The 26244-nt window shown below is 44.5% G+C and overlaps 1 protein-coding gene across 4 annotated transcripts; it reads left to right on the top strand.

Annotated features, from left to right (window-relative positions):
• The first annotated feature begins 68 nt into the window (after positions 1-68).
• l(2)k10201 (zinc finger protein 511 lethal (2) k10201) lies at positions 69-24695 on the top strand. Of its 4 annotated transcripts, XM_077664540.1 has the most exons (3): positions 105-669; positions 15933-15999; positions 18652-18981. In XM_077664540.1, exons 1-3 carry the CDS (start codon positions 257-259, stop codon positions 18862-18864), a joined length of 693 nt encoding a protein of 230 aa, XP_077520666.1. In that variant the 5' UTR covers positions 105-256; the 3' UTR covers positions 18865-18981. The 4 variants fall into 4 exon arrangements, with proteins under 4 accessions (XP_077520668.1, XP_077520666.1, XP_077520669.1 ...); XM_077664542.1 differs by lacking the exons at positions 15933-15999; positions 18652-18981 and adding an exon at positions 23682-24695 and having other exon boundaries at positions 69-669; XM_077664543.1 differs by lacking the exons at positions 15933-15999; positions 18652-18981 and adding an exon at positions 23682-23995 and having other exon boundaries at positions 105-689.
• The last annotated feature ends 1549 nt before the right edge of the window (positions 24696-26244 follow it).

Here is a 26244-nt window from a genome sequence, read left to right as displayed (position 1 = left end):
GGGGCTTCAAGATTTAAAAGGTGCGTCGTTTGGTCGTACCGCCAGGTTCCGCCTCTGCCGTCATCATCAGCAGCCCGACGACCTCAGCTATAAAAGGCGTCGCTTCCATTGCGCAGCGAGCTTGATTCGGGCAGTGCGACGAGAAGCGAGGTAGATTGGAGCGAGCAACTGGTCCGACGGTTGATGCGGCCGTTGCTACGAGAAATCAGCACGGAAGCATAAGCGCGTAGATCCCACTGACGTCCGCACCTCCAGCATGAACGTGTCGACGAGTGAACCGCTCTCGGTTGACCAAGTACGAATCCTCCTCGCCGAAGGTGTAGACCTGTGCGCACGATACGCCAGTAGCAAACTTACTGTTCTCGACGATGACTGCGACCCTGACGCGCTGCAGCGCCGATACGGTGGGACGCTGCAGTGCTCGTGTCCGCGAGTATTCGACAGCGTGCGCGATTTCGAGGGTCACTACGCCAACCGCCACCGCCTGGCGTGTGTCCAGTGCCACACATCACTGCCCACGGTGCATCTGCTTGAGCTGCACATCGCCGAGTCGCACGACCCCCTGTTCGCGGCGGCCGACCGCCTCAAGTATCAGTGTGTGGTTGAAGGCTGCGTGGAGCGCTTCGCTAGCGTCTCCGACCGCAAGCAGCACGCCGTGGAAGTGCACAGGTCAGTGTCTGCCTTCATCGGTGAGGATGCCCCTTTCTTAACTCCCACAGATTTAAGGGCTTCGCATGCGGCGCTTTTTTGCGTGGATACTGTCTTTTTCATTGTCTTGTCTTGTCATTCCTGCAAGCCCCCCAATTTAACTTCCAGCCCTTGCGCCCAGAAGGACTTCTGTGTCAGGGGATCGTGTACTGAAACGCGAGTCGTAAAGTTTTGCATGGCTCTGCAATGTCTTTTGCTAAGGATTGTCGCTGTGCAGGAGGCCAATGCATGTTCATTGGTTTCCTTATTTGTAGTGGCAGAGAGGATCAGCCTTGTCAAGCCATTGCTTATGTTGCATGCTACTTCTTGAAACAATGTGCACAAAACTGTATACAGAAAGAAACGGGCACCCCTGTCTGTTTCTTTTGTCCCATGTCGGTTTTGTGTATTGTTTTGTGTAAAATATGAATGCTGAAAGAACCACGAGCTGATTATACAAGGTGCTTCTTTGGACTACATATGTTTATTTCAGTGTGCGTAATCTGGGCTTTCAACACATCTGACCTGGTTTATGGGGTTTCACATCCCAAAGCAAGTCTGACTATGAGAGACACCCTAGTGAAGGGCTCCAGATAATTTCGGCCACCTGGGGTTCTTTAACGTGCACTGACATTGCACAGTGCACAGCCCTCTAGCATTTCGCCTCCATCAAAATATGACCGCCGCGGTGACTAACACCTCTTCTGGCTTGCCTTCATAGACTATTATAGGTGCACATTGTTCGGTCCATTTCATCCCATTGTCTTGCATACCAACCCAATGAACTTATAAATGCCATTTGGTTGTAAGGGATGCCATTTCTGTTAAGTATTAATTTGATGCAACGGCCAAAGCGCCTCTTTTTAAAGTGAAGTTGCATAAGTAGTGCAGTGAAAGTCATGTTGAAACTAGTCGAGCAATATGTGGTTTGGCCATGTGTTGCCTTGAAAACTTTCACAATACCAAATTTCGCTACATGCCATCAAAAGTAATACCACCGTGCTCACGATGCTGTTTTTATTGAATGACAAGAACATGGCCTGCCAATATCATAGTGCTCAATCACACTTAAGTTTCTGAAGACTTAAAGGGGCCCCGAAACACATTTTCAGTGCATTGTTTTGCCTGTTGGTTGCATAGATTGAGTTATAGTGATGCTATTATGATCAGTCGTGCCACGTATACTGCGGTTTTTAATATTTTAATTAGCTCCCAAAAACAAATTCGTGGCACTGACGGTGTCACCATACAGTGGCGGTTTTTAGCAGCGGATATGACATCACTTATAGCGAGCTTGATGTTTGGGCAAAGAGTAAATATGCTGCAAATTGTGTTAATAACTAGAGATACGTTTTGTCAAGTTTTTGTTTTATATTATATTAACAAACCCAACTTGTTTGCCCGAGATAGCACTGTAAATGAAGTAAAACAAAAATACACCACCAGAGGCTCTGGCTACTTTTTGCATCGAAGGACTTTGCGCCTCTCTGTAAACATCCTACGACCTAGCACACATCACTTATGGCTACTCTCTATGTATCCGAGAGCGGCTTTGCGAAATCGATCCGATCGAGCCATTGCACTCTATAAGCGTTCGTTTCAGTCCCAAGGAAGGATGCGTTCGCTTCACATTTAGCAGGCAGAGCGCATCGTCAGCTTGCGGAGGATCACCGGGCGGCGGCGCCAGATGGCGCCACGTTCCCATCAACAGCGCGCGCTCCTTACTGGCCGTGACCAACCAGCGCGCTAGCAGCGACGAGCAATGGTTGGCGATAAGCAGTAGCGGTACGTGCTGTGCTAAATGTGTCTGATATTTTGCGCAGGCTATCACACCAACACAGTATCTCGCGCTCGAGTTCGGATCCGTAAGCAAGGGAGCATCACTGATCAGTGTTCCCTTCTGCGCCGTCGACGTGACGGTGAATCATCGCTGGGTCAGCTGGGCGTTCACATGGCTGTTGTAACCATGCAAACGGCGCGCGCTGCCAGCCTTGGCATGAACGAGTTACAGAGAACAGGCAACCATGGAGTGCAAACTTCCGCCACATGCTCAGATAGGCTGTTTTGATTGGTCACATTAAGTGTCGCCATTGGCAGAATGAAATGGGAATGGGAAGCTACGAAAAATCGAGTTGAGGGCAGCATTTTGCTTGCTTGTATTTTGAAATTTCTTCATTGAATAACTCCCGTTCCTATGCCTCGATTCTCGTAATTCTTTTTGAGTCAGCATCTGTGTGACATAAAGAATCCATCTCAAGTGTAATCGGCATCCGTTCAAGCGGTGTTTTGCAGCCCCTTTAAGGACAATCTGTGCTAGGTACTAAATGTCCTGCCATGGTTCAGCTTCCAGGGTACAGTCTATAAACTCTTCATTAAAGTTTAGTGTACTTTCGTTAATTACAAGTGGAAGTTTAATCCATCAATATCAAGTGTAATAAAAGGCTTCTCTTTATTCACACACTAAATAATTCAAATTTCCAGCCCCCTTCGAGTTGATTATTGAGAGTTCACTGTGTGAGAGTTCATTCTGCTCCCACACAAGTCCTCGATTTCATCTTCTGCTATAACAGCTCTGTCTGTATTGTGGGACCTTCCAAGGATTACCAAACCTGACATACCTACGGACCTTATAGTGGGCTGCATTCATTGCTGTCTATACTAGTCAACTGTTTTCCATGGCACGCATCTCCCCCTGTGTTCAGAGGGGTGTAACTGTGTCACTACAGAAAAAGCCAATGTTGTGCTTGATGGTGGTGCTGTTATGGCTTTTACTTTTCGCATCAATCTGCTCTTCATAAGCAGGCATGGCCGGTATCGAAGATGCATTCCTTCGATATGTTTTGTGTATCATTACCAGGTCATCATCATCATCAGCCTTACTACACCCACTGCAGGGCAAAGGCCTCTCCCATGTCTCTCCAATTAACCCTATCCTTTGCCAGCTGCATCCACCTGTTGCCTGCAAACTTCTTAATCTCATCCGCCCACCTAACCTTCTGCCACCCCCTGCTACGCTTACTTTCTCTTGGAATCCACTCCGTTACCCTTAAGGACCAGCGGTTATCTTGCCTTCGCATTACATGCCCTGCCGAAGCCCATTTCTTTCTCTTGATTTCGACTAGAATGTCATTAACCCGTGTTTGTTCCCTCACCCACTCTGCCCGCTTCCGGTCTCTTAAGGTTACACCTATCATTTTTCTTCCCATGGCTCACTGCGTTGTCCTTAACTTAAGCTGAACTCTTTTCGTTAGCCTCCACGTTTCTGCCCCGTAGGTGAGTACCGGTAAGATTAAGCTGTTGTACACTTTCCTCTTGAGGGAAATTGGTAAACTGCCACTCATGATCTGCAAGAATTTGCCATATGCGCTCCACCCCATTCTTATCCTTCTAGTTATCTCCCTCTCATGATCCGGATCAACTGTCACTACCTGCCCTAAGTAGACGTATTCCGTCACAACTTCTAGGCTCTCGCTGCCAATTGTGAACTGTTGTTCCCTTGCTAGGCTGTTGAGCATTACCTTGGTTTTCAGCATGTTAATTTTTAGGCCCATCGTTCTGCTCTGCCTGTCTAAATAATTGATCATGATTTGCAGTTCACCTCCCGAGTGTCTGAGCAAGGCAATGTCATCAGCGAATCGCAGATTATTTAGGTATTCTCCATTTACTCTTATTCCCAACTACTCCCAGTTCAGGCCTCGAAATACCTCCTGTAAACATGCGCTGAACAGCATTGGCGAGATCGTGTCTCCTTGCCTGACGCCCTTCCTTATTGGAATTTTATTGCTGACTTTATGGAGGACTATAGTATCTGTGCAGTTGCTATATATATCTTCCGGTATTTTGACATAAGGCTCTTCTACCCCCTGATTACGCAATGCCTGTATGACTGCTGAGGTTTCCACTGAGTCGAATGCTTTCTCGTAATCAATGAAAGCTATATATAGAGGTTGGTTATATTCTGCGCATTTCTCTATCACCTGATTGATAGTGTGAATATGATCTATTGTGGAATATCCTTTACGAGAGCCTGCCTGATCATTTGGTTGATTAAAGTCTAACGTTGCCCTGACTCTATTAGCGATTACCTTAGTAAATACTTTGTAGGCAACGGATAGTAAGCTGACCGGCCTGTAATTTTTCAAGTCCTTGGCGTCTCCCTTCTTATGAATTAAGATAATGTTTGCATTCTTCCAAGCTTCTGGTACAGTCGAGGTCAGAAGGCATTGCGTATACAGGGTGGCTAGTTTTTCTAGCACGATTTCCCCTCCATCCTTCAACAGATCTGCTGTTACCTGATCCTCCCCAGCTGCTTTTCCCCTTTTCATTGCTTCTAAGGCTTTCTTTACTTCATCTTTCGTTACAGGTGGGATGACGCATTGTTGTGCACTGCTGTCTTTCTCATTAACACTCTGATTACATTGGCTACTGTACAGGTCTGTATAGAACTCTTCGGCTACGTTGACTATCTTATCCATATTGCTAATGACATTGCCCTGCTTGTCTCTTAATGCATACATCTGGTTTTTACCTATGCCTAGTTTCCTCTTCACTGCCTTTAGGCTACCTCCGTTCTTTAGAGCATGCTCGATTCTCTCCATATTCTTATGTCGGCTACCTTGCGCTTATTTATTAGCTTTGATAGCTCTGTTAGCTCTTTTCTGTCGGTAGGGTTAGGCGCCCTCATGCTTTGGCGCTTCTTAATCAGATCTTTCGTCACCTGAGATAGCTTCCCGGTATCCTTTCGAACTGTCCTACCGCCTACTTCTACTGCGCACTCCGTAATTATTGATGTCAGATTATCGTGCATTGAATGAACATCAAGATCATCTTCCTCAGTTAAAGCCGAATATCTGTTTTGCAGCGCTATCCTAAACTCCTGTGCTTTCCCTCTTACGGCTAACTCGTTAATGGTCTTCTTCTTCACTAGCTTCTTCCGTTCCCTCTTCTAGTCTAAGCTAATTTTAGACCTTACCATTGTGTGGTCGCTACAACGCACCTTTCCGAGGATGACCACATCCTGAATGATGCCAGGTTTAGCGCATAGTATGAAGTCGATTTCATTTTTAGTTTCACCATTGGGGCTCTTCCAGGTCCACTTTCTGTTTTCTCGTTTGCGGAAGAAGGTATTCATGATCCGTAAATTATTTCTATCCGCGAATTCGACTAATAACTCTCCCCTGCTATTTCTAGAGCCTATCCCATAGCCACGAAGGAGCTAGACACCGCAGCGGACACGGGACAGAGAAAGAAGACGACACAGGGCGGTACTTGCAACTAAAATTTTATTTGAAACTTCATGGCTTTATAAAGACAGAGGCACATGTGTTCCTACAATCAGGTAAAAAAGGGAATGAAAAGCAACAGATAACAAAACCTAACTGACAACAATGCACATGAAAGATATGCGAGTCACAATCTACAGAAATCAGACTTTAAAACGTTATGCAATGCTCATCATGCCAGTCACAATCTACAGATATCAGAAGTGTTAAAAAACTGTGGACCGCATGTGGAAGCATGAAAACCACAAGACAAAGGAAGAAAAGAACGTCAAAAGGAAGCAGCCCAACCTGTTACCTGTCAAGGAAACCCAGTTCTTTTTGGAGGATGGAAACCGAAGGCGAACTAACGCATTCATCCGGTTGCGAGCGCAAGATGGCAATGGCCTCCATAATCTCTCTCTCAAGCTGCCCCTTCCTTCTTCCAACAATCTGGGTCTGGCTGAACTGAGGCCAACAACCCCGACACCTACTGCGTGGTCGTCAGCCTGCTTCTTGCCCACCTTTGCATTGAAGTCGCTCATCAGTACAGTGTACTGCGATTTTACTTTATTCATTGCCGATTCTACGTCCTCATAGAGACTTTCAACGGTCTGGTCATCATGGCTGGATGTGGGTGCGTAGGCACTACTTTCAGCTTGTACCTCCTATTCAGCCTAATTACTATAGCTGCTGCCTTCGCGTTAGTACTATTGAACTCCTCTACGTTGCCAGCTATATTCTTATTGATGAGGAATCCCACACCTAGTTCTCGTCTATCCTCTAATCCGCGATAGCACAGTATGTGTCCGTCTTTTAGTACTGTATACGCCTGACCTGTCCTAACTTCGCTAAGCCCTATCACATCCCATTTAATTCCCGCTAGTTCCTCGAACAGCACTGCTAGGCTAGCCTCACTAGATAAAGTTCTAGCGTTAAACGTTGCCAGGTTCAGATTCCAATCGTGGCCTGTCCGGAGCCAGAGATTCTTAGCACCCTCCACTGCGTCACAGGTCTGACCGCCGCCGTGGTCAGTTGCTCCGCAGCCGCTGGGGACTGAGGGCCGAGGGTTAATTGGTTTGATCATAGAAGGTTGTGGCCAAGTACTACACCAGGGTGGCCAAATCCTTCTCTGGTGAGAGAGTGCGTTGTCGGTTCTGGTCACCAAGATCAGGCCGCACTCCAGGCCTGGTTATGCAATTCCATCGACACGCGGATTTTTTTTTTTAAACCCGGTGGAGAATTGCGCGGCACCAGGATTTGAGCCCCGGTCCTCTTGCATGCGAGGCGGATGTTCTACCTCTACGCCATCGCTGCAATTATTTCACTCAAAGAAAAAGAATATTAGCTGAAGTAACTTATTTCTAACCTTAAATGGTACGTATTTGCTTAATGTGTCCCACACCAAGTACTTGGGTATTACCAGGTATTACTTGCCAAGGCTGTTTGCAGTGATGCAGGGCATTCTCAGTAGACATAAAGGATCTTTTCTTTTCGTTGCCACAGTCAGGCTTGCTCTCTTGTGTCCAGGACTGTATTGATATATTCGGAAACGTAGCTTTTATGAATGAAACTGGAATGTCAAGCAGTGGCTTCTTCGAACTTCTTAAGTTCTATCTTCGGTCAACTTTTATCCAATGGGATGGCCACCCATATCTGCAGAAAGAGGGAATTTCTATTGGCTCCTGTGTTGCCCCGGTTCTTGGTGATTTATTTTTAGCTCATCTTGACAAAGCCTTTTGTAGCTGCCTACCAAATTTTAAAGTAGCCAAGATTTTTAGGTATGTTGATGATTTTCTAATATTCCTTGACTGCAGTTCGGACTCTCTTGAAGTACTAGCTACTAACTCACTCACCTTCTTACGTGCAGGCTTGTCGCCTCTAGAATTAACGCACGAGATGCCTTCTGATGATAGTATTCGATTTCTCGATATCAGGCTTTTATTTCGTAACGCACAGATCTACTGGAAGTACGAGCCACGCGCTAACAAGCCACTGCTTCCATTTGGCTCCGCACATTCCAAACTGGTAAAGAGGGGAATTGTAGGGTTATGCTTGAAAAATGCGCTTTGTAAATCTAGTCCTGAGCTAATGGCTACTAGATTCAGTGAACAGATCCTTCGTCTCAGAGCCGCGGGCTATCCTACTCATGTTTTGATCAGTGTTGCGGAAACCTTTCTTAAGCGCCTGTGCACAAGAGAGACTCGTACGTCACTACCGCCTTCAAATTGCTGTGATCCCGTACATTCATGTCCTGTCTCATCGCCTAAAAAAGATCGGCGAAGGGGGGAACATAAAAGTTCTTTTCTCTGCCCTCGATAAGCTGCAAAAATTATGTAAATTGTCCAGACCCAGTGATTCAAAGAATCAGAACTGCAAAAAGAAGCACCGAACAAAGTTCGTAGAATGTACGCATTCGATTGTCTACAGCATTCCTTTGAAATGTGGGAAGCGCTATGTAGGACAAAGCAATAGATGTTTGAACGACAGCGAGGAGGGTTTCTGGACACACACTGTAGGAAATGTAAGGAAAGCAGTAAAGATGAAAAAGATAGCGATTCAGATGAAGAGTTTGTGTGTCAGGCCGCTTACCAAGATTGCTCTGTTATCGCCAAAAACATTTGCCAACTGACTCGAGAGGTAATAGAGGCTGAAATGATAGACTGGTTGGGTGGGTCCTGCGTGGCCAAGCCATCTATTGCTCTTACTGGTAAGGAGCTGTTATATTTGCCCCAACATATGAATGGGTCACCTACTGCGCATGTGTGACAATTGCCCGTTTTTTCAGCTATAAATACTGGTCCGAGTTTCGAAATAAAATGTTGCAAGTCAGCGCTCGTGTGTTCCATGTGTCTTCCTTGTGTCCTCGTCTTTATTCGCGCTGTACATTTACAGCATGAATCACCAACATGCCCAGACTGCCACGTTAGGTAAGATACAGCTGTTGTATACTTTTCTCTCGAGGGATGTTGGTAAACTGCCATTCATGATCGGAGAGAACCTGCCATATGCCTCCACCCCATTCTTATTCTTCTAGTTATTTCCCTCTCATAATCCGGATCAGCTGTCAGTTCCTGTCCTAAGGACGTATTCCTTTACACTTCCAGCACTTCTCTGCCAATTGTGACCTGCTGTTTCCTTGCTAGACTGTTGAACATTGGTTTGGTTTTCTGTATGTTAATTTTAAGACCCGCTGTTCTGCTCTGCCTGTCTCTCATTTATCATCCCTTGCAGTTCATCTTCTGGGTGACTGAGGCAGTCAATGTCATCTGCAAATGGCAGATGATTTAGGTATTCTCCATTAACTCTACTCCCTGACTGTTCCCAATTCAGGCCTCGGAATACCTCCTGTAATTTTTTTTGAAAGAAGTCAGGACGGCGCTAAAACGACAAAGACAAAGAGGCACGAACACAACAGGACGGGCGCCAACTTGCAACTGAAGTTTATTGCACCAAACCCCTACATTTTATGCAACAACTGAGCCGTATCACAACAAGCTTATCACACAACAAAACGCAATTTCTTCAATAGTCAGAACATCGGAAGTAGGCGCTACTTTTACAGACCAGAGACGCCTTCTGCACTATCCACTTGATAACAGCATTATTCTTACTTTATAAGTCCCCAGATTAAATGATTGCGCAACCCACATGAAAGCAATTGATCATCCAAATGATACACACACGCTTTGGCAAGGAAACCAGCGCGCAAACTCAACAATCGTGATTTAACACAAAGAGTGAAAATGAAAGAATGACCAACAACAAACGCGGAAAATTTGGTGGACATGAAAACTTAAACCTTTGGGGGAACCTCCCAGCGTCAATGTACTATATTTATCGTCAAAAATTAAAAACCTTTGAGAAAACCCTCAGCGTCAAAGTGCTACAATATTGGTTTCTACACAAACGTCTTTTCGGTCGATAAAACACATCGATGAAAAACAATGTATGCAGAAAACTTGCAAACGTTGAAACCTAAAGACAGCCTTCGAGAAACGCCACCTCAGCGTCACTAATTGAAATGGACGGCCTACTAACACATGCGCTTCCCGCTTTCTTAATAAAAAATGCCTCCACAACTTCTCGCTCAAATCTGTCTTTACCGCTCTTCAAAAAAGTTGTTTTGCTCAGATCCAGACTACACCCCTTGCACGTCTTGCAGTGATCTGCAAGGAAACTTCCATGATGTTGGCGCACATTCCGCAAGTGTTCACTGGCACGTTCATTAAAACAGCGACCGGTTTGCCCTATGCAAACTAAACCGCAGCTTAGAGGAATCTGATATACAACTTGTGATCTGCATTTCGTGAACAGTTTTTGATGTTTAATAGGGCAAACCGGTCGTTTCTTATCCGGTTTTGACATTGTGCAAATCTTTGACAACTTTGATGGGGCCGAGAACACAACCTGCACCTGATGTTTGCTTGCGACTTTTTTTATACCATGGGACACCTTATGCATGTACGGAATCACAGGGACCAATTTTTTTGCTTCCGGAAGTTTCTCATCACAAGGCCGCTTGAATTTCTGGATTAACATTTCAGAAACAGCCAAAATCAAATGGGGCGGGTAACCCGCTTCGTGCAACCTCTGAATTTGGGCGCCGAAGCTCATAGACATCGTGTGATGGCACGACTTTCTTAAGGCATTCTGAAGGGAATTAGCGATTATTGCTCTTTTTACAAGTTTAGAATTGTAAACTTGTAAAAAGAGAAACTTCCGGAAGCAAAAAAATTGGTCCCTGTGATTCCGTACATGCATAAGGTGTCCCATGGTATAAAAAAAGTCGCAAGCAAACATCAGGTGCAGGTTGTGTTCTCGGCCCCATCAAAGTTGTCAAAGATTTGCACAATGTCAAAACCGGATAAGAAACGACCGGTTTGCCCTATTAAACATCAAAAACTGTTCACGAAATGCAGATCACAAGTTGTATATCAGATTCCTCTAAGCTGCGGTTTAGTTTACGTAGGGCAAACCGGTTGCTGTTTTAATGAACGTGCCAGTGAACACTTGCGGAATGTGCGCCAACATCATGGAAGTTTCCTTGCAGATCACTGCAAGACGTGCAAGGGGTGTAGTCCGGATCTGTGCAAAACAACTTTTTTGAAGAGCGGTAAAGACAGATTTGAGCGAGAAGTTGTGGAGGCATTTTTTATTAAGAAAGCGGGAAGCGCATGTGTTAGTCCGTCCATTTCAATTAGTGACGCTGAGGTGGCGTTTCTCGAAGGCTGTCTTTAGGTTTCAACGTTTGCAAGTTTTCTGCATACATTGTTTTTCATCGATGTGTTTTATCGACCGAAAAGACGTTTGTGTAGAAACCAATATTGTAGCACTTTGACGCTAAGGGTTTTCTCAAAGGTTTTTAATTTTTGACGATAAATATAGTACATTGACGCTGGGAGGTTCCCCCAAAGGTTTAAGTTTTCATGTCCACCAAATTTTCCGCGTTTGTTGTTGGTCATTCTTTCATTTTCACTCTTTGTGTTAAATCACGATTGTTGAGTTTGCGCGCTGGTTTCCTTGCCAAAGCGTGTGTGTATCATTTGGATGATCAATTGCTTTCATGTGGGTTGCGCAATCATTTAATCTGGGGACTTATAAAGTAAGAATAATGCTGTTATCAAGTGGATAGTGCAGAAGGCGTCTCTGGTCTGTAAAAGTAGCGCCTACTTCCGATGTTCTGACTATTGAAGAAATTGCGTTTTGTTGTGTGATAAGCTTGTTGTGATACGGCTCAGTTGTTGCATAAAATGTAGGGGTTTGGTGCAATAAACTTCAGTTGCAAGTTGGCGCCCGTCCTGTTGTGTTCGTGCCTCTTTGTCTTTGTCGTTTTAGCGCCGTCCTGACTTCTTTCAAGATATGAACCAACTAGCCCAAATCAAAGTACTTCTTGACCTCCTGTAAGTGGGCGGTGAATAGCATTGGTGGGATCGTGTCTCCCTGCCCGACACCCTACCTTACTGGAATTTTATTGCTGACTTTGGTAGCTGTGCAGTTGCTGCAGACATCTTCCAGTATCTTTACGAAAGGCTCTTCTACATGCTGATTCTGTAATGCCTTCATGACTGACGAGGTTTCCATTGAGTCAAATGCTTTCTCGTAATCAATAAAGGCTATATATAGGGCTTGGTTGTATTCTGTACATTTCTTTATCACCTCATTGATAGTGTGAAATGGTGTATTGTGGAATATCCTTAAGGAAAGCCTGCCTGATCGTTTGGCTGATTAAAGCCTAAGGTTGCCCTGACTGTATTAATGATTACCTTAGTAAATACCTTGTAAAGTAAGGCATATTAAGCTGATCGGTCTTAACTTTTCATGTCCTTGGCGTCTCCTTTCTTATGAATTAAGATTATGTTTGCATTCTTCCAAGCTTCTGGCATGGTTGAGGGCATTGCGTATACAGGGTGGCTAGTCTTTCTAACAAAACCAGTTGTTGGGCGAGTTGGTGCTGACGATGATCCATAACAGCACGACAGACGGGACAAAGAAGAGGAGACACAACACACAGCGCTGACTCACAACTGCGGCTTCAGCCTGTCCGGCAGTGCCACCTCTGCTATTCCTCGACTACCCCCAGACGCACCCATGGTCATCGACAGCGACTATAAAGACTCATCACCCCCGTTCGGCGCCCTGTGGGCTCGGTGGCTGTGCCACGATGCAGTCATCAAACCCGCTTGTTTTTGCTACGCAGGTCAGTAAGCAGTACTTTTTCACAATAACATCGAGCAACTACTGTCTCCTGCAACTACCGAGCCCACAGTGCTGCCTTTCCATTGCCCTTGAATGTGCTGGTGTCATGCGTGCCCTGTTGCTCTTGGCCGGCGGTGTTGAATCAAACCCAGGCCCCGAAAAGGTACTAGAGGAACTGAAGAAACTGTCTGATGGCCAGTCACAATTAATCGTCGAGGTCCAAGGTCTTAGAAATCAACTTACAACTACGGTACAAGCTATTTCCGATCTCGGTAACAGGTTATCCGCCCTGGAAAATCGTTATCAAGATGTTGTAACCCTACGCGCTGACATGGATACAATCTGCGCTAACACTACCCAAACAGCCAAAGAAATCCAAGGTATAGAAGCCCGTTTGGATGACGCCAAAAATCGCTCGCGACGTAACAATTTAATTTTGTAGAATATAAAAGATGAGAATGCATCCGAAACATACCCCGAATCTGAAGAAACAGTCCTCCACCTCTGCCGTGATCACTTAAGCTTATCCATTGACCCCAAAGAAATTGAAAGGGCTCCATTCGGGCGCCCTTCTCCTGACTGCATTCGACCCATAATAGTCAAATTTACATTTTTTAAAACCAAGGAGCTGATTCTTTCAAACGGCCGTAAGTTAAAAGGCACGGATTACAGCAAAGGGGAGGACTTTTCACGCCCTGTCCGAGAAGCGCGAAAGCACTTTGTAAAATTTGCCAAGGCTACTACCACTAAATTTTCTTTGCGCTACAAAACCTTGTGCATCGGTTCAAAACGCTATGCCTTCGACGAGTCATCACAATCAGTACATGAAATTTCATAGCATAAGACTTACCGTCGTGCTACTAATCTTCCTCGTAAAAGCCTTCGCGGTAAACTGCCAAATCTTTCTTTTTCTATTATCTTTACCAACATACATAGTTTCCTCCCAAAGCATGAACACATTTGTAATCTTGTTTCATCATCTGCCAGCAATATACTCGTCCTAACAAACGTGGTTATCAGACGACGTCATTGATCCGGAAGTTTTAGCTGATTTACCGAATTTTAACGTTTTTCGCAAGGACCGCAATGGCTCACGAGGAGGAGGTGTTCTTATTGCCACTAACCAGCTGTTGCCTTCTTGTGTTATTTACATCCAATCGGAGCTTAAACTACTATGGGTAATCTGTCGTTCTGTACCACAAATCGTCATACTAGGCGTCTGCTGCCCCCCCTCCAGTAGTCCCATCTTTTCTTCACAGTCAAACGATAGTCTAAATCAAATAACTGGCAAATATCCCAACGCGCGCATTTTTCTTTTTGGTGATTTTAATTATCCATCAATCAACTGGCTGAACCTAACATCGACAGGCAACACCGAAATGACGAACTTTGTTGACGTTTGTTTGAGCTTCAATCTCACCCGGTTAGTAACTGAACCCACACGCGTCACACATGAATCCTCTAACATCCTGGACCTTATTCTAACTAATCACCCAGAAAGTTTATCATCACTTACTTACCTCCGCGAAATTAAGTGACCACAAAGTTTTACACGCTACTTTCACTGTCATCCCGGAATCATGCCAAACATTCCGTAAAACAATTTGCTTTTATGACGGAGGGAATTATGAAGTAATTAATAATCATTTGATGGCGTTCTTTCTCAACTTTGATACGGGTTTCGATGATCGATCACTTGAGGAAAACTGGCTTAGTTTCAAAACTAAAATTGCCAAACTCGCCACGAAGTTCATTTCCACCATCACATTTCGTGCCAGTCACAACAAACCATGGGTTTCAAAGCTCTTGAAAACACTCGAAAACAAAAAGAAGAGACTTTTTCGTGCAGCAAAACGCAACCCGAGCACATACGCCTGGAACAAATATTACGCAGCCGAATCCACATACCTGCTATCTATTCGTAATGCCAAACGCAATTTTTTTTAATTGATCTGTCCAAGATCCTAACAAGTAATCCGAGAAAGTTCTGGAAAGTTCTAAATCCTCAAGAGGCTCCGGTCATCACATTAGCTAACCCACGTGGCGAGATGACCAGTGCCATGGAATGTGCAAATATTTTTAACACCGCTTTCTCATCAGTCTTCACACACGAAACTGATATGCCACCTTCTACCGCAACTGCCAACACGAGTTTGCATATGCCTTCAATCATGTTTTCTGTACACGGCATTATATGTATTATTATTATATGTATTATTGCTTCCGCAGTAATAGGCCCCGTAGAGAAAAGGAACTTCATTGACATCTGTTTGAACTTTAATTTAACGCAGTTAGTTTCACAGCCAACGCGCGTCACGCCTGAGTGTGAAACCATTCTGGATCTTATTCTCACTAATAACCCCGATGCCCTCGTTTTCATTACATATCTGCAAGGAATTAGTGACCATAATATCATTCATGCCACCTTAGCTTTTCCTGTAACACCAAATAAGACTAGAAAGAAAACTATAACACTTTACGAAAAAGGCAATTATGGCGCGATAAATCATGAACTTGATGCCTTCTTCCCCGCGTTCGAAGCTGCATATCACTGTCAATCGATGCAGAAAAACTGGACAATGTTTAAGAATAAGTTAAATGATTTGGCTAATAAATATATACCATGCTGTAGGTGTTTGCAGCGCACACGTCCGTGTTTCGCGTGCGCTGCAAACACCTACAGCATGAAAAACCAACTAGCCCAAGAAAAGACGATTCTGAAATATATACCAACTGCCAAAATCCGCACCAGCAACCAAAAACCATGGTTCACTAAACCCTTAAAAAGACTAGAAAATAAAAAAAAGCGTCTCTATCGGACAACTAAAAATCAACGACAGCTCACTTCGATGGCAAACCTACTACGAAGCCGTAGGTGAATATTTGGCTCCGATCCGCAGCGCAAAACGTTCATTTTATGCTACTACACTTCCAAATTTGTTACGTACTAACCCAAGACAGTTTTGGCAAGTAATAAACCCTCACCCAACACGCGCTATTACTTTTACAAATGATTTACAAGAAACTATTACCGATACTGACTGTGCTGACTTTTTCAATTCCGCATTTGCTACCGTTTTCACAAAAGAAATGGCAACACCCTTTTCTCTTCCTACTGTCCATTTGGAAAGTACAATGCCAAGCATCACATTTTATGAAGACGGAATTTCATCCATAATACAGAAGACAAAGCTATCATCATCTTTTGGCATTGATGGTATTAACTCTAAAGTTTTATGGAATACGAGACACACGGTTGCTTCATATTTGTCATTACTGTTCTCCCAGTCACTTTCTTCAGGAACCATGCCGGATGACTGGAAAGTGGGAAAGGTCGTTCCAGTCTACAAAACAGGTAACAGAAACTCTCCATTAAATTATCGACCTATCTCATTAACGAGCGTGCCATGCAAAATCATGGAACATGTCATCTACTCTCAAATTATTTCTTTCTTAGACTGTAACGGCTTTTTTCATCCCTCGCAGCACGGATTCCGCAAAGGTTTCTCTTGTGAAACCCAGTTAGCTCTTTTTGTTCATGACTTGCATACTAACATGGACACTAATGTGCAAACTGACACAATCTATCTGGATTTCGCGAAAGCCTTTGATAAAGTATCTCACCAGCGCTTGCTACTAAAACTTAAACTGCTAAACCTGGACCCTAACGTTATAATATGGATACAGGAATTTTTATCTAATCGTACCCAAATGGTCTTGGTCAACAACAATTTATCTAGCCCCCTCCCAGTAACTTCTGGCGTGCCCCAAGGATCTGTCCTTGGTCCTCTGTTGTTTTTAATGTACATTAATGATTTACCTCGGCGTATTTCTTCCAATATACGCATGTTCGCAGATGACTGCGTCATTTACCGCACTATCAATAATACATCTGACCAATCTGCTCTCCAGAACGATCTAAACAGTGTTTCAGAATGGTGCAATAATTCACTAATGACGCTAAATGCCAACAAATGTAAATGCATGTCCTTCTCCCGCCGGCGCAGTCCCTTTTCCTTCCCTTACACAATTCTTAACACACCCCTAGAACTGGCGCAGTCTTACAAATACCTAGGAGTAACCCTATCTCATGATTTGTCTTGGAGCACACACGTCACTAACATTATCTCCGCAGCTAACAAAACCTTAGGCTTTCTGAAACGCAATCTTAGAAACGCTCCAGCACATGCAAAATTACTAGCTTATAAATCACTTGTTAGGCCAAAACATGAATACGCGTCGCCCATCTGGAACCCGCACCAAGCATATCTCGCCAACGCGTTAGAATCAGTTCAAAATCGCGCTGTTAGATTTATTCATGCATCGTACTCGTATAACATCAGCGTTTCATCTCTAAAAACAGAATCAGGTTTATCAACGCTTTTATGTCGACGTCGCATTTCCAGCCTTTCACTGTACCACAAGCTCTTTTTCTCATCCCTTAATCAAGCGCCATACATCACAGCAGCAGCACGCATATCTTATCGAACCAGCCATCCACTTCAAGTTGCGCGTCCACGCGCTCGGACTACCACCTTCACTGCCTCATTTTTCTTCCGAACTGCCACCGACCTGAACGGCCTTTCCCACGAAATCGTTGCTACTACCTGCCCATCTTCGTTTTTGCAACTTTTGTATGACCATTTTTGTCAATAATTTTCTATCATGTGTATTACTGTATGTATAAAACCCACCCCTTATGTAATGCCCCTCCGGGGGACTTTTAAGGTAATAAACTGAACTGAACTGAATTGAAAATATCAAGATGTCATCTTCTGCGGGTTCTCATGAAATCACCCCCAAGCTCCTCAAAAATACTCGCCATGCTTCCGCAGCGTATCTATCCAAACTTTTTGCACAATCACTTTCCACAGGTAGCATACCCAGCGATTGGAAGGTGGGGAAGGTTGTTCCACTCTTCAAATCACGTTACAAGGAATCACCCCTTAACTACCACCCGATCTCTTTAACAAGTGTGTCATGTAAAATCATGGAACATGTCATTTATTCCCACATAATGAATTTTCTTGACTCTATTAATTATTTTCATCCTGCCCAACATGGCTTCCGTAAGAACCTATCCTGTGATACACAATTGGCTTTTTTCATCCATGACTTGCATGTGAACCTTGACTGTAACTTACAAGCTGAAGCAATATTCCTGGACGTCGCGAAAGCTTTTGACAAAGTACCTCACCAACTCTTGCTACTAAAACTTTCATGGTTAAACCTTCATCCTAACATATTACAGTGGATAAGCGAATTCCTTGCTAACCGCAACCAGTATGTTTATGTTAATAACCAAGCCTCTAGTTCTCTTCCCGTAACATCAGGTGTCCCACAAGGGTCAGTCCTTGGCCTACTAATATTTTTAATATACATTAATGACCTACGAACACATGTATCTTGTAACGTCCGTATTTTTGCCGATGACTGTGTCATCTATCGCACAATCAATAACGCCTCTGATCAGTTCGCCCTCCAGAATGATTTAATCACCATACAGGACTGGTGTAACCAATGGCTCGTGGAACTAAACCCCAATAAATGAAAACTCGTGTCATTTAACCGAAAACGTAATCCTCTCCTCTTCTCGTATAAAATCTCTCACGTCACGGTAGAATTAACTCAGACTTATATATACCTCGGCGTAACATTGTCCAATGATCTAACCTGGAACGCGCATGCGACAAGTCATATCATCCGCTAACAGAAGCCTTGGATTCTTAAAACGACATCTACGCCATGCGCCACAAAACGTAAAATTACTTGCCTACAAATCACTTGTCCGTTCCAAATTAGAATACGCCTCTGCTATTTGGAGCCCTAACCAAAATTATCTAACAAATTCCCTAGAATCGGTACAAAGTCGAGCCACAAGATTCATATATTCGTGCTATTCATATAATGTTAGTATATCGTCATTAAAAGCAGAGGCAGGCTTAACATCTCTAGCTTGTAGACATGGTATCACTAGTATGTGCTTGTTTCATAAATTTTATTACAGCTCACTTCGTCATCCGGCCTACATCAATCCGCCGGCACGCATTTCTCCCCGCATTGGTCATCCCCTTCAAGTTGCCCGGCCTCGTACGCGCACTGCTACAGTTGCATCGTCATTCTTTCCACGTTCAGCCACGGACTGGAACAGCCTTCCACACGACATCGCCGCAATCGCCTGTCCAATAACATTTGTGAATTGTTTAGAGACTATATTTAACAGCGTTTTCTTTGTTTAATGAATCTCTTTTACACATGTAACCCACCTCTTATGTAACACCCCCAATCCCGGGGACCTTTAAGGTAATAAAGTGAAGTGAAGGATGTGTTCAGAAAGGCACAATGTCCTTCGATACAAAAAGTAGCCAGAGCCTCTGGCGGTGTATTTTTGTTTTACTTGCTTTACAGCGCTTTTATTAAAGGCAAACAAGTTGGTTTTGTTGACTTAATATAAAATGCAAAACTTGACAAAACGCATCTCCATTTATTAACACAATTTGCATTATATTTGCTGTTTGTCGAATCATCAAGCTCCCGCCCAGCGCTGTCATATCCACTGCTAAAAACTGCCACTGTATGGTGACACCGTCAGCGCCATCAATTTGTTTTTTCGAGCTAATTAAAATATTAAAAACGGGAGTATATGCAGTACGACCGGTGCTAATAGCATCACTGTAACTCATTTATGCAACCAGCAGGCAAAACAATGTGCAGATAATGTGTTTCGGGGCCCCTTTAAGTCTCCACTTTTCTCAAGAGCACCTGCCCAGGAGTGAATGCATTCTCTATTAACGTCTAGCATCTTTACTGCTCGCTACCGCAAGCGTTCTTGTTTGAAACAGTAAGAGAAGGCATCGAAACAATGGTTACAAGGCAGTTCTAGAATGCGTGCGGAAAGAACACAGATAGGTTCCTCTAGCTGCTTTGCCTTCTACCTTTGTTATGTATTCGTCACGTTTAATGACTAACTGTGCGTTCAGAAGCAGAGAGTGTGCATTGGCTCCTGTGTTGCACCACTTCTTAGCGACCTTCTGCTTGCACATTCCAATAGTCGACTAAAGAAAGCCTTGCACGACACCAATGTAACAGTCTTTGTTTTGTCGATGACTTCTTGGTGATCTACAAGCTTAGTCGACTAAAGGAAGCCTTGCACGACACCAATGTGACAGTCTTTGTTTTGTCGATGACTTCTTGGTGATCTACAAGCTTTCGTGATAAGCGATACGAAAAGAAGTTCACCACTTGTGACAGTGAGGTGGTTTACAAAATCCCACCATCTTGCAGAGCATCTTATGTAGGTCAGTCAAGACACTATCCATTACTGCCTAACAGAACATGCCATTACCATAAAAACTGGATACGGCAGCACGCTGACCAAGCACGCGTCTGAATATAAATGCATTGACATCTTTGATGATGCCAGATCCTGAGGCGATAGAACCATCAGCACAAGTGCAAACTTTATGAAGCTCTTGTCATTGATAAGAAAGGTGCAACTTTTATAAGCACCTCATCAGTGGTGTTGACAGATTCGATGTAGCAAACTAGTCGCAACTTATAAGTGACAAAAGGACACCCTTGCCTTTCTTGTTGCATATTTTCTTCAGGTATTTATTATGAGCAAAGCAATAAAACTCGAAGAGTTAGCTGTACTAGATGCTGTACCTAACATTGCATTGAGACAAGACCATTTGCTGCTTTGGTACAGTCCCCCCCCCTCACAGTATGTGACTTCACACTGACACGTTTACACTAAAACCAAATGCCACACGAGCAATACTGCAAGAACTCTTCTCACTGTAAGAAAAATGACACCTACAATACACGGATGGCACAAAAACAGAAACACATGTTGGAAGTGCAGTAGTTCGAGGCAAAAGTGAAAAAGAATGATACGACTTTCGCAGTGTGCATTGGTTTTTACTGCTGAGTATTATGCTGCCTGTGTGGCTGTAGAGCAAATAGTAAAAAAGAACGTAAAGAACAGCATCATCTACTCTTGATTCCCTGAGCATGCTCACAGCACTGCACTCTAGGTATGCTTTTGAACCCATAATAGGAAACATCATGCATAACAGTTAAAATCCAAGACAGAAACATAAATTAAATTCTGCGGGGTCCCGGGCCTTGTTGGAATTGTGGGTAATGAGAAAGCAGATGCATGTACTGCAAAAGCACAATTTGATGAAATCAAGTGAACATACTGCACAGGGATTGTTTGAAGTTTATGTATAGTCAACTGAGGAAACAGTGGCAGAGTACATGGGAAGATTTAGTAAGCAACAAAGTAATTTCTGTAACAACCATTTTAGGAGCATGGAAATAATGTAGACATCAGGAAGATTTTACCGGAGTTATTTTATGTCTGCTATGCATTGGACACACATACTTTACACGCTTTGTCCTACTGACAAAACAAGACAAACCTATCTGTGAAATGTGCGGTGCTGACTTTGCAGTAAACCACATTTTAGTTTCATGTACAAAACTTGGACTAAGAAAAATATCTTACAATGAATGCATCTCGTTAAACCCCATGTTGCTTTTTTAATGACCAGACAGGATAGAAAAAATTGAATTTATTTATTTCAAGTTCCCTGATGGCCCATGCAGAAAGCATTAGAAAAGGGAGTGAGCGGTTGCAAAGTGAAACATCAGAACAATTCTTAACAGGTTTTTCCAGTAATACTGAACGTGAGTAGATTAAAATATTTCAACATCATTATACAGGATTACGGGACAAAGGAACTGCACATTAAACATCGCTATAAAAAATATGCAATGCAAAATGAAGATCTTAGGGTGACAAATGGAACAATACAAGCCGGTATGTCAAGGTTAATGTTGTTTAGAAACAGTCTCAAACCAACTAACAACAATGCAATGGGCAAGAACAATGTACAAATGATATCAAGAACAATAAAAACGCTTAAATATGAAAAATCGGCTCCATGGCTATGCAGGATTACAGTGTGAAGAAAAATTAAAGGAATATTTCAATCAACTGCAAAGTGTTCCCTTCACCGCTTTTTGAATTCTTCAAAGTTGCCGGTACCTGGTTCCACTCCGATAACGTTCTGGGCATGAAAGATGCCGAGCAAGCAGTAGTGCGGCAAAGCAGGATTCCGGCCTTATACGGATGATCAATGCGCGATGAAGTGTAGGTAGGTGGGATGAACAGTGCTTTATTTAGACCTTAATTCGAATGTAAATTTTAAAGAGTCCGTCGTGACACCTTTCTGTGCACCTCAAGGGGCGGTTATGCATGCTTCATGAGAGTTACACTTGCTGTATAGTTATAGTTGGAAAAAATAAATGCAGGCTGCGCAATATTGTTCTGCTTCAATAGCTGATGTCAGTAACTTAATTTGGGGGTCCCGTATTGACAAAACATATTCCATCTTAGTATGCACCAAAGATTTATAAAGTGTTAGTTTAACAGAAGAAGTAGTTATGGAAAAATTTCTTTTCATGTACCGCAGCTTGTGATAGGCATTGGCGATAATGTGGCTGACATGATCATGTAGCTGCCGTTGGAGACGCGTGCCTCGGGTGACGCAGCGGTGGCGGTGTGCTTTATCGGTAACGCAGTCCAGCGCATGGCCGTGTTACGCTGGGCCGGATGATAACAAGGCAGAGGCTGCATGGAAATGTGCGCAAAGTGTGTCGCCACATCACCCCCCCGCGGAGTGGAGAGCCCTCAGGGCTTGTGAAAAGATGTGTCAAGAGTCGTGCAGGCCGTCCGGGGTCTGAAGACGAGGCTCAGGTGGGCAACTCTGGCTCTGGCGCTGCGGCCGAGGTTTCGGGGTGCAGCGAGGAACGTGGAATGGCAGGTGATTAAGATGTGTCAGCCTGCGATTGGTTGGAGCGATTGGTTTGAACGTGACGAGTGGCGCCCTTGCCGCTGGCGCCGAGCCGTGCACGTAGGAGGACGCTGGCGAGGTAGCGGCATTCGGAGGCGCCTGGAGTGGCGGAGCTGCCAGGAGGGTCTGGGCCGCCGGGAGAGGCGAGATCACCGGGAGGGCCAAGGCTGTCGGGAGGGCCGACACTGCCAAGAGGGCCGTGGGCACTGGGAGAGCCGAGGCCGCCGGGAGGGCCGTGGCCACCGGGAGCGCCGAGGCCGCCTGGGGGGCAGGGCCGTCAGGAAAGCCGGGGCCGGCGGGATGCCAAGGGGCGGCGGGAGGACAGGGGCGGCGGGAGGACAGGGGCGGCGGGAGGCCCAAGCCTGGGAACTTGGGAGGCCAGCAGATATGGTAGACATCCGTCGCCAACTACATTCTTCCTGTTGTCTTTGGCATGCTCTCTACGTCACATTCCACTTCCACTTCACCTCTTCTTCATGCGCGACCTCTTGCGTGTTCTCCAGCCGCAGTGTGGCGCTGGCTCCTTAGACATGGTAAACACATTGTATGGCACGAAAGACGCAGACAGAACACTGTCTGTGTCTTCTTCACGTCCACAGCTTTGCTCTGTTCCCATAATGTTGAACCATCTCCCAAGCTTCCGCTTTACCCCTCCAAAGAAGAGTGCATGACAGTTGCATCCTGCTTGTGCTCGCCTGCAATGCTTAAAATTGGAGACTAATGAAAAAGCTTGAAAATGAATTCAGGACAGCACAGTGGATTATGCAAAGGCAAATGATAGACGGAAAAAGGGCAGTGTGAGAACAAACTCGAGCTGAGGATGTCCTTGCGGAATTTGGAAATGGGACATTGCAATTACGCTGATGGCCTGCTGGCTAATTGAGTGAATTCCAATAGTGGGAAGAGAGTGTGAGATGAGGTCAGTATATTTCTGCAAAAAGTGTGGTTGTAGGGCAAGGACGATCGAAGGTCACTCAGGCTAACTTTTTTTCCAGCACTGATGATGATGGAGCACACTTCTCAAAACCTCTGACTTGAGCTTTTTGCATGCTTGTTGCTCGCATATGAGTGCAGCCCAAGATTTAGCCTTGCATAGCCACTTGTGTGTGTTAAAGCAGGGGTGTTTTGCAATTTGAGTGTTTTGCAGTTGCTACTTGTTATTATTTCCCTGCAGGTACCCAGCTGGCTTTGCCTACTTCCCACCATTGCCTCCGCAGGAGAAGCCGAAAGCAAGACCTGTGCTTCGTGGCAGTGTGCCGAGAAGTGTCTGCTTTGGCCGTGGCTCTAGTGTTGCATGGCACCAGCAGAGGTCATCACCTGCGTCTTACCAAAGATCGCAGGACATCAACATGAGAGACATTGCGGAGGCATTAGACAGTTAATGGGGCACAGCTTGCATGCACCATTTTTGTTTGTAGGGTAGTCGTTTCAACACTGGGTAGGACTGCCTGCTTTAGTGTTAGCCTTTGAAGAGTTACAGCGGGTGGTTGCATCACGCATGATGACCGTATTCCAGGTTCCGAGGCTCGAGTTGTTTTTTCAGGCTCTTGGTGTTTTACTATTATAGCATATGATATTTGAGGCTGAAACTTGGCTGCTACGTTCCTGCCTACTATCTCTCTACCATATATTCCTGATAAGTATTATAGTAGCAAATGACAACTTTCTCCGTAACAGGTGTTTTGGGATTTGTTTGTTTTACCAACAATATGAAAACTATATGTGCTCATGTTGTTCTGTGGCAGTAATGCACGCAAAAAACAAATGCAGGGAAAAAAAAATAAAAAGATGTGAGCTGCAAGAAATTTAAGCTAGGCAACCTACCTTTTGTGCAGTAAAGTGTTTCATGTGAAGTCTGTATTGATAACTTTTCATGCCTGCGCTCTCTCTTTGTGATCCCAGTTTTCGTTATGAAGATGCAATGAATGTTAAAACTTTTAAGTGGCACGAATAAACTCTTCGATGCCACTGAGGCACCACACTAGTACCTTGCCTTCAAGGGGCTGGCCTCTGATAATTGAGAGGCACGTAATTACGTGAAGAGGCCTTCTTGAAATGGGTTCAATATAGTCTTTATAAACTACATTGCACTGTGGGCTACATTTTGGGTGCACAAGTAAAAATTATGGGGCGAGGCCCAATTTTATGGCCCGGGATGCAAAATAAAAAAAATGATTTTACTCTGTAATCAAGGTCACTGTGCACAGCATACGTTTCGGGCAAAAGCCCCTGTGGAGGCATCATCAGCTACAAATCTACCTGAGCCCACACTGGCTTGGCCCAGATATGTCTATTTGTGCATGGCATTTGACTGTGTCCAGAGGATCTTGGTGGTCGAGCCAGCACCAAGTGGTCAAACCTTTAAAGCCTTAGTGGAAGCAGCACACTACTTCAGCCCCCGCTTCCCATAGACAGCATCCCAGAGCTAATCCGACCATGGCAAATTGGCGCTCTCCTTTTTCTTGTCCTCTTTGCAGATCTTTGCTTTCCCATCTTCTTTCTTGCAATTTTTTTTGCAACCTTCCATGCTCCTATTCCCTTGTTGGTTTTCCTTTCTGGCGGAGCTGTAACCTAGTTTGATCTCAGTTACAAGTTGCAACATATTTGGTTATAGTGGTTCTGTATGGCTGGCGGGGCCAAGGCGTGCTTTCATGTTCTGTCCCATCCCCTTGTTGGGCTCTATGGTGGGTGGCTTGCACCACTCCTGGACAAAGATCAAAGGATTTGAGCATTTCCCCGCCATTTAGAAATCCAGATTGCACTCTGAAAAGGGCTGCAACAGTAAATTTCGTTTTTTATTTGAAATCATGGAAGTGTTCCGAATACCATATGATCTGCAGCAAAAAACATGGTCAGAACACTGCCGCTTTTTGGTAGCAAAGTGCTTAACTGATGCATCTGAGCCAGGTTTCAAATCCACAGAGATGGCAAGTGGTGACTTTGCTCTTGAAGTGCGAGAAGAACAATAAAAAAAAAAGGCTTTCCAACCTTTCGTCATTTACGTATCTGGCCCTCTCAGTGACGTCTCCCAAGCCCACGCTGTGATTTGTGCAAATCACTTTCCATGTCTCTGCAAGGAGAAACATCTAAAAAAAGTTCCCATCATCAGACTGTGCCGTGTCCACTGCAGGCCTTTCCCATATCTCTCAATTAACAGTGTCCTGTGCAAGCTGTGGTCAACCTATCCCCGCAAACTTAATTTCATCTGCTCAACTAACTTTCTCTCACCCCTGCTGTGCTTGCCTTCTCTTGGAATCCATTCAATTACCCTTAACGACCATCGGTTATCTTGCCTTCACATTACATGCCCTGCCACAGCCCATTTTAGCCTCTTGATTTCGACTATGCTGTCATTAACGCACGTTTGCTCCCTGACCTACTCTGCCGTCTTCCGATCTCCTAACGTTGCACCTATAACACTGACTGCTACACAAACGTCCCGTTGGCACTAAGGCACATCCTAATGTGTAAGGCCCGCATTTGAATTCTAGAAGAGGTTTTTGTGGCCGATTGAATCTATACATCCGCTAAATTCTGTTTAATACACCATCTGCCTTCAAAAAGCCCATACAGGTATTCTAAGGAAAATCGGAGTGAGCAAACCGAATTTGTCAACACAATTCTTTCTTACGAACATGTCCAGGAAAGGCAGATGAGCACTAGCTGCATATATTAAGCACAGCTGCCAAGAAATGATGGTCGTGGTTTTGAAAAGTGAAAACTGAAAGTTGTTGGTG

The sequence above is a fragment of the Amblyomma americanum genome, chromosome 5 (genome assembly GCF_052857255.1).
Source record: "Amblyomma americanum isolate KBUSLIRL-KWMA chromosome 5, ASM5285725v1, whole genome shotgun sequence".
In the NCBI taxonomy this organism is placed as follows: Eukaryota; Metazoa; Arthropoda; class Arachnida; order Ixodida; family Ixodidae; genus Amblyomma; species Amblyomma americanum.
This window is presented reverse-complemented; position numbering and strand designations above follow the sequence as displayed.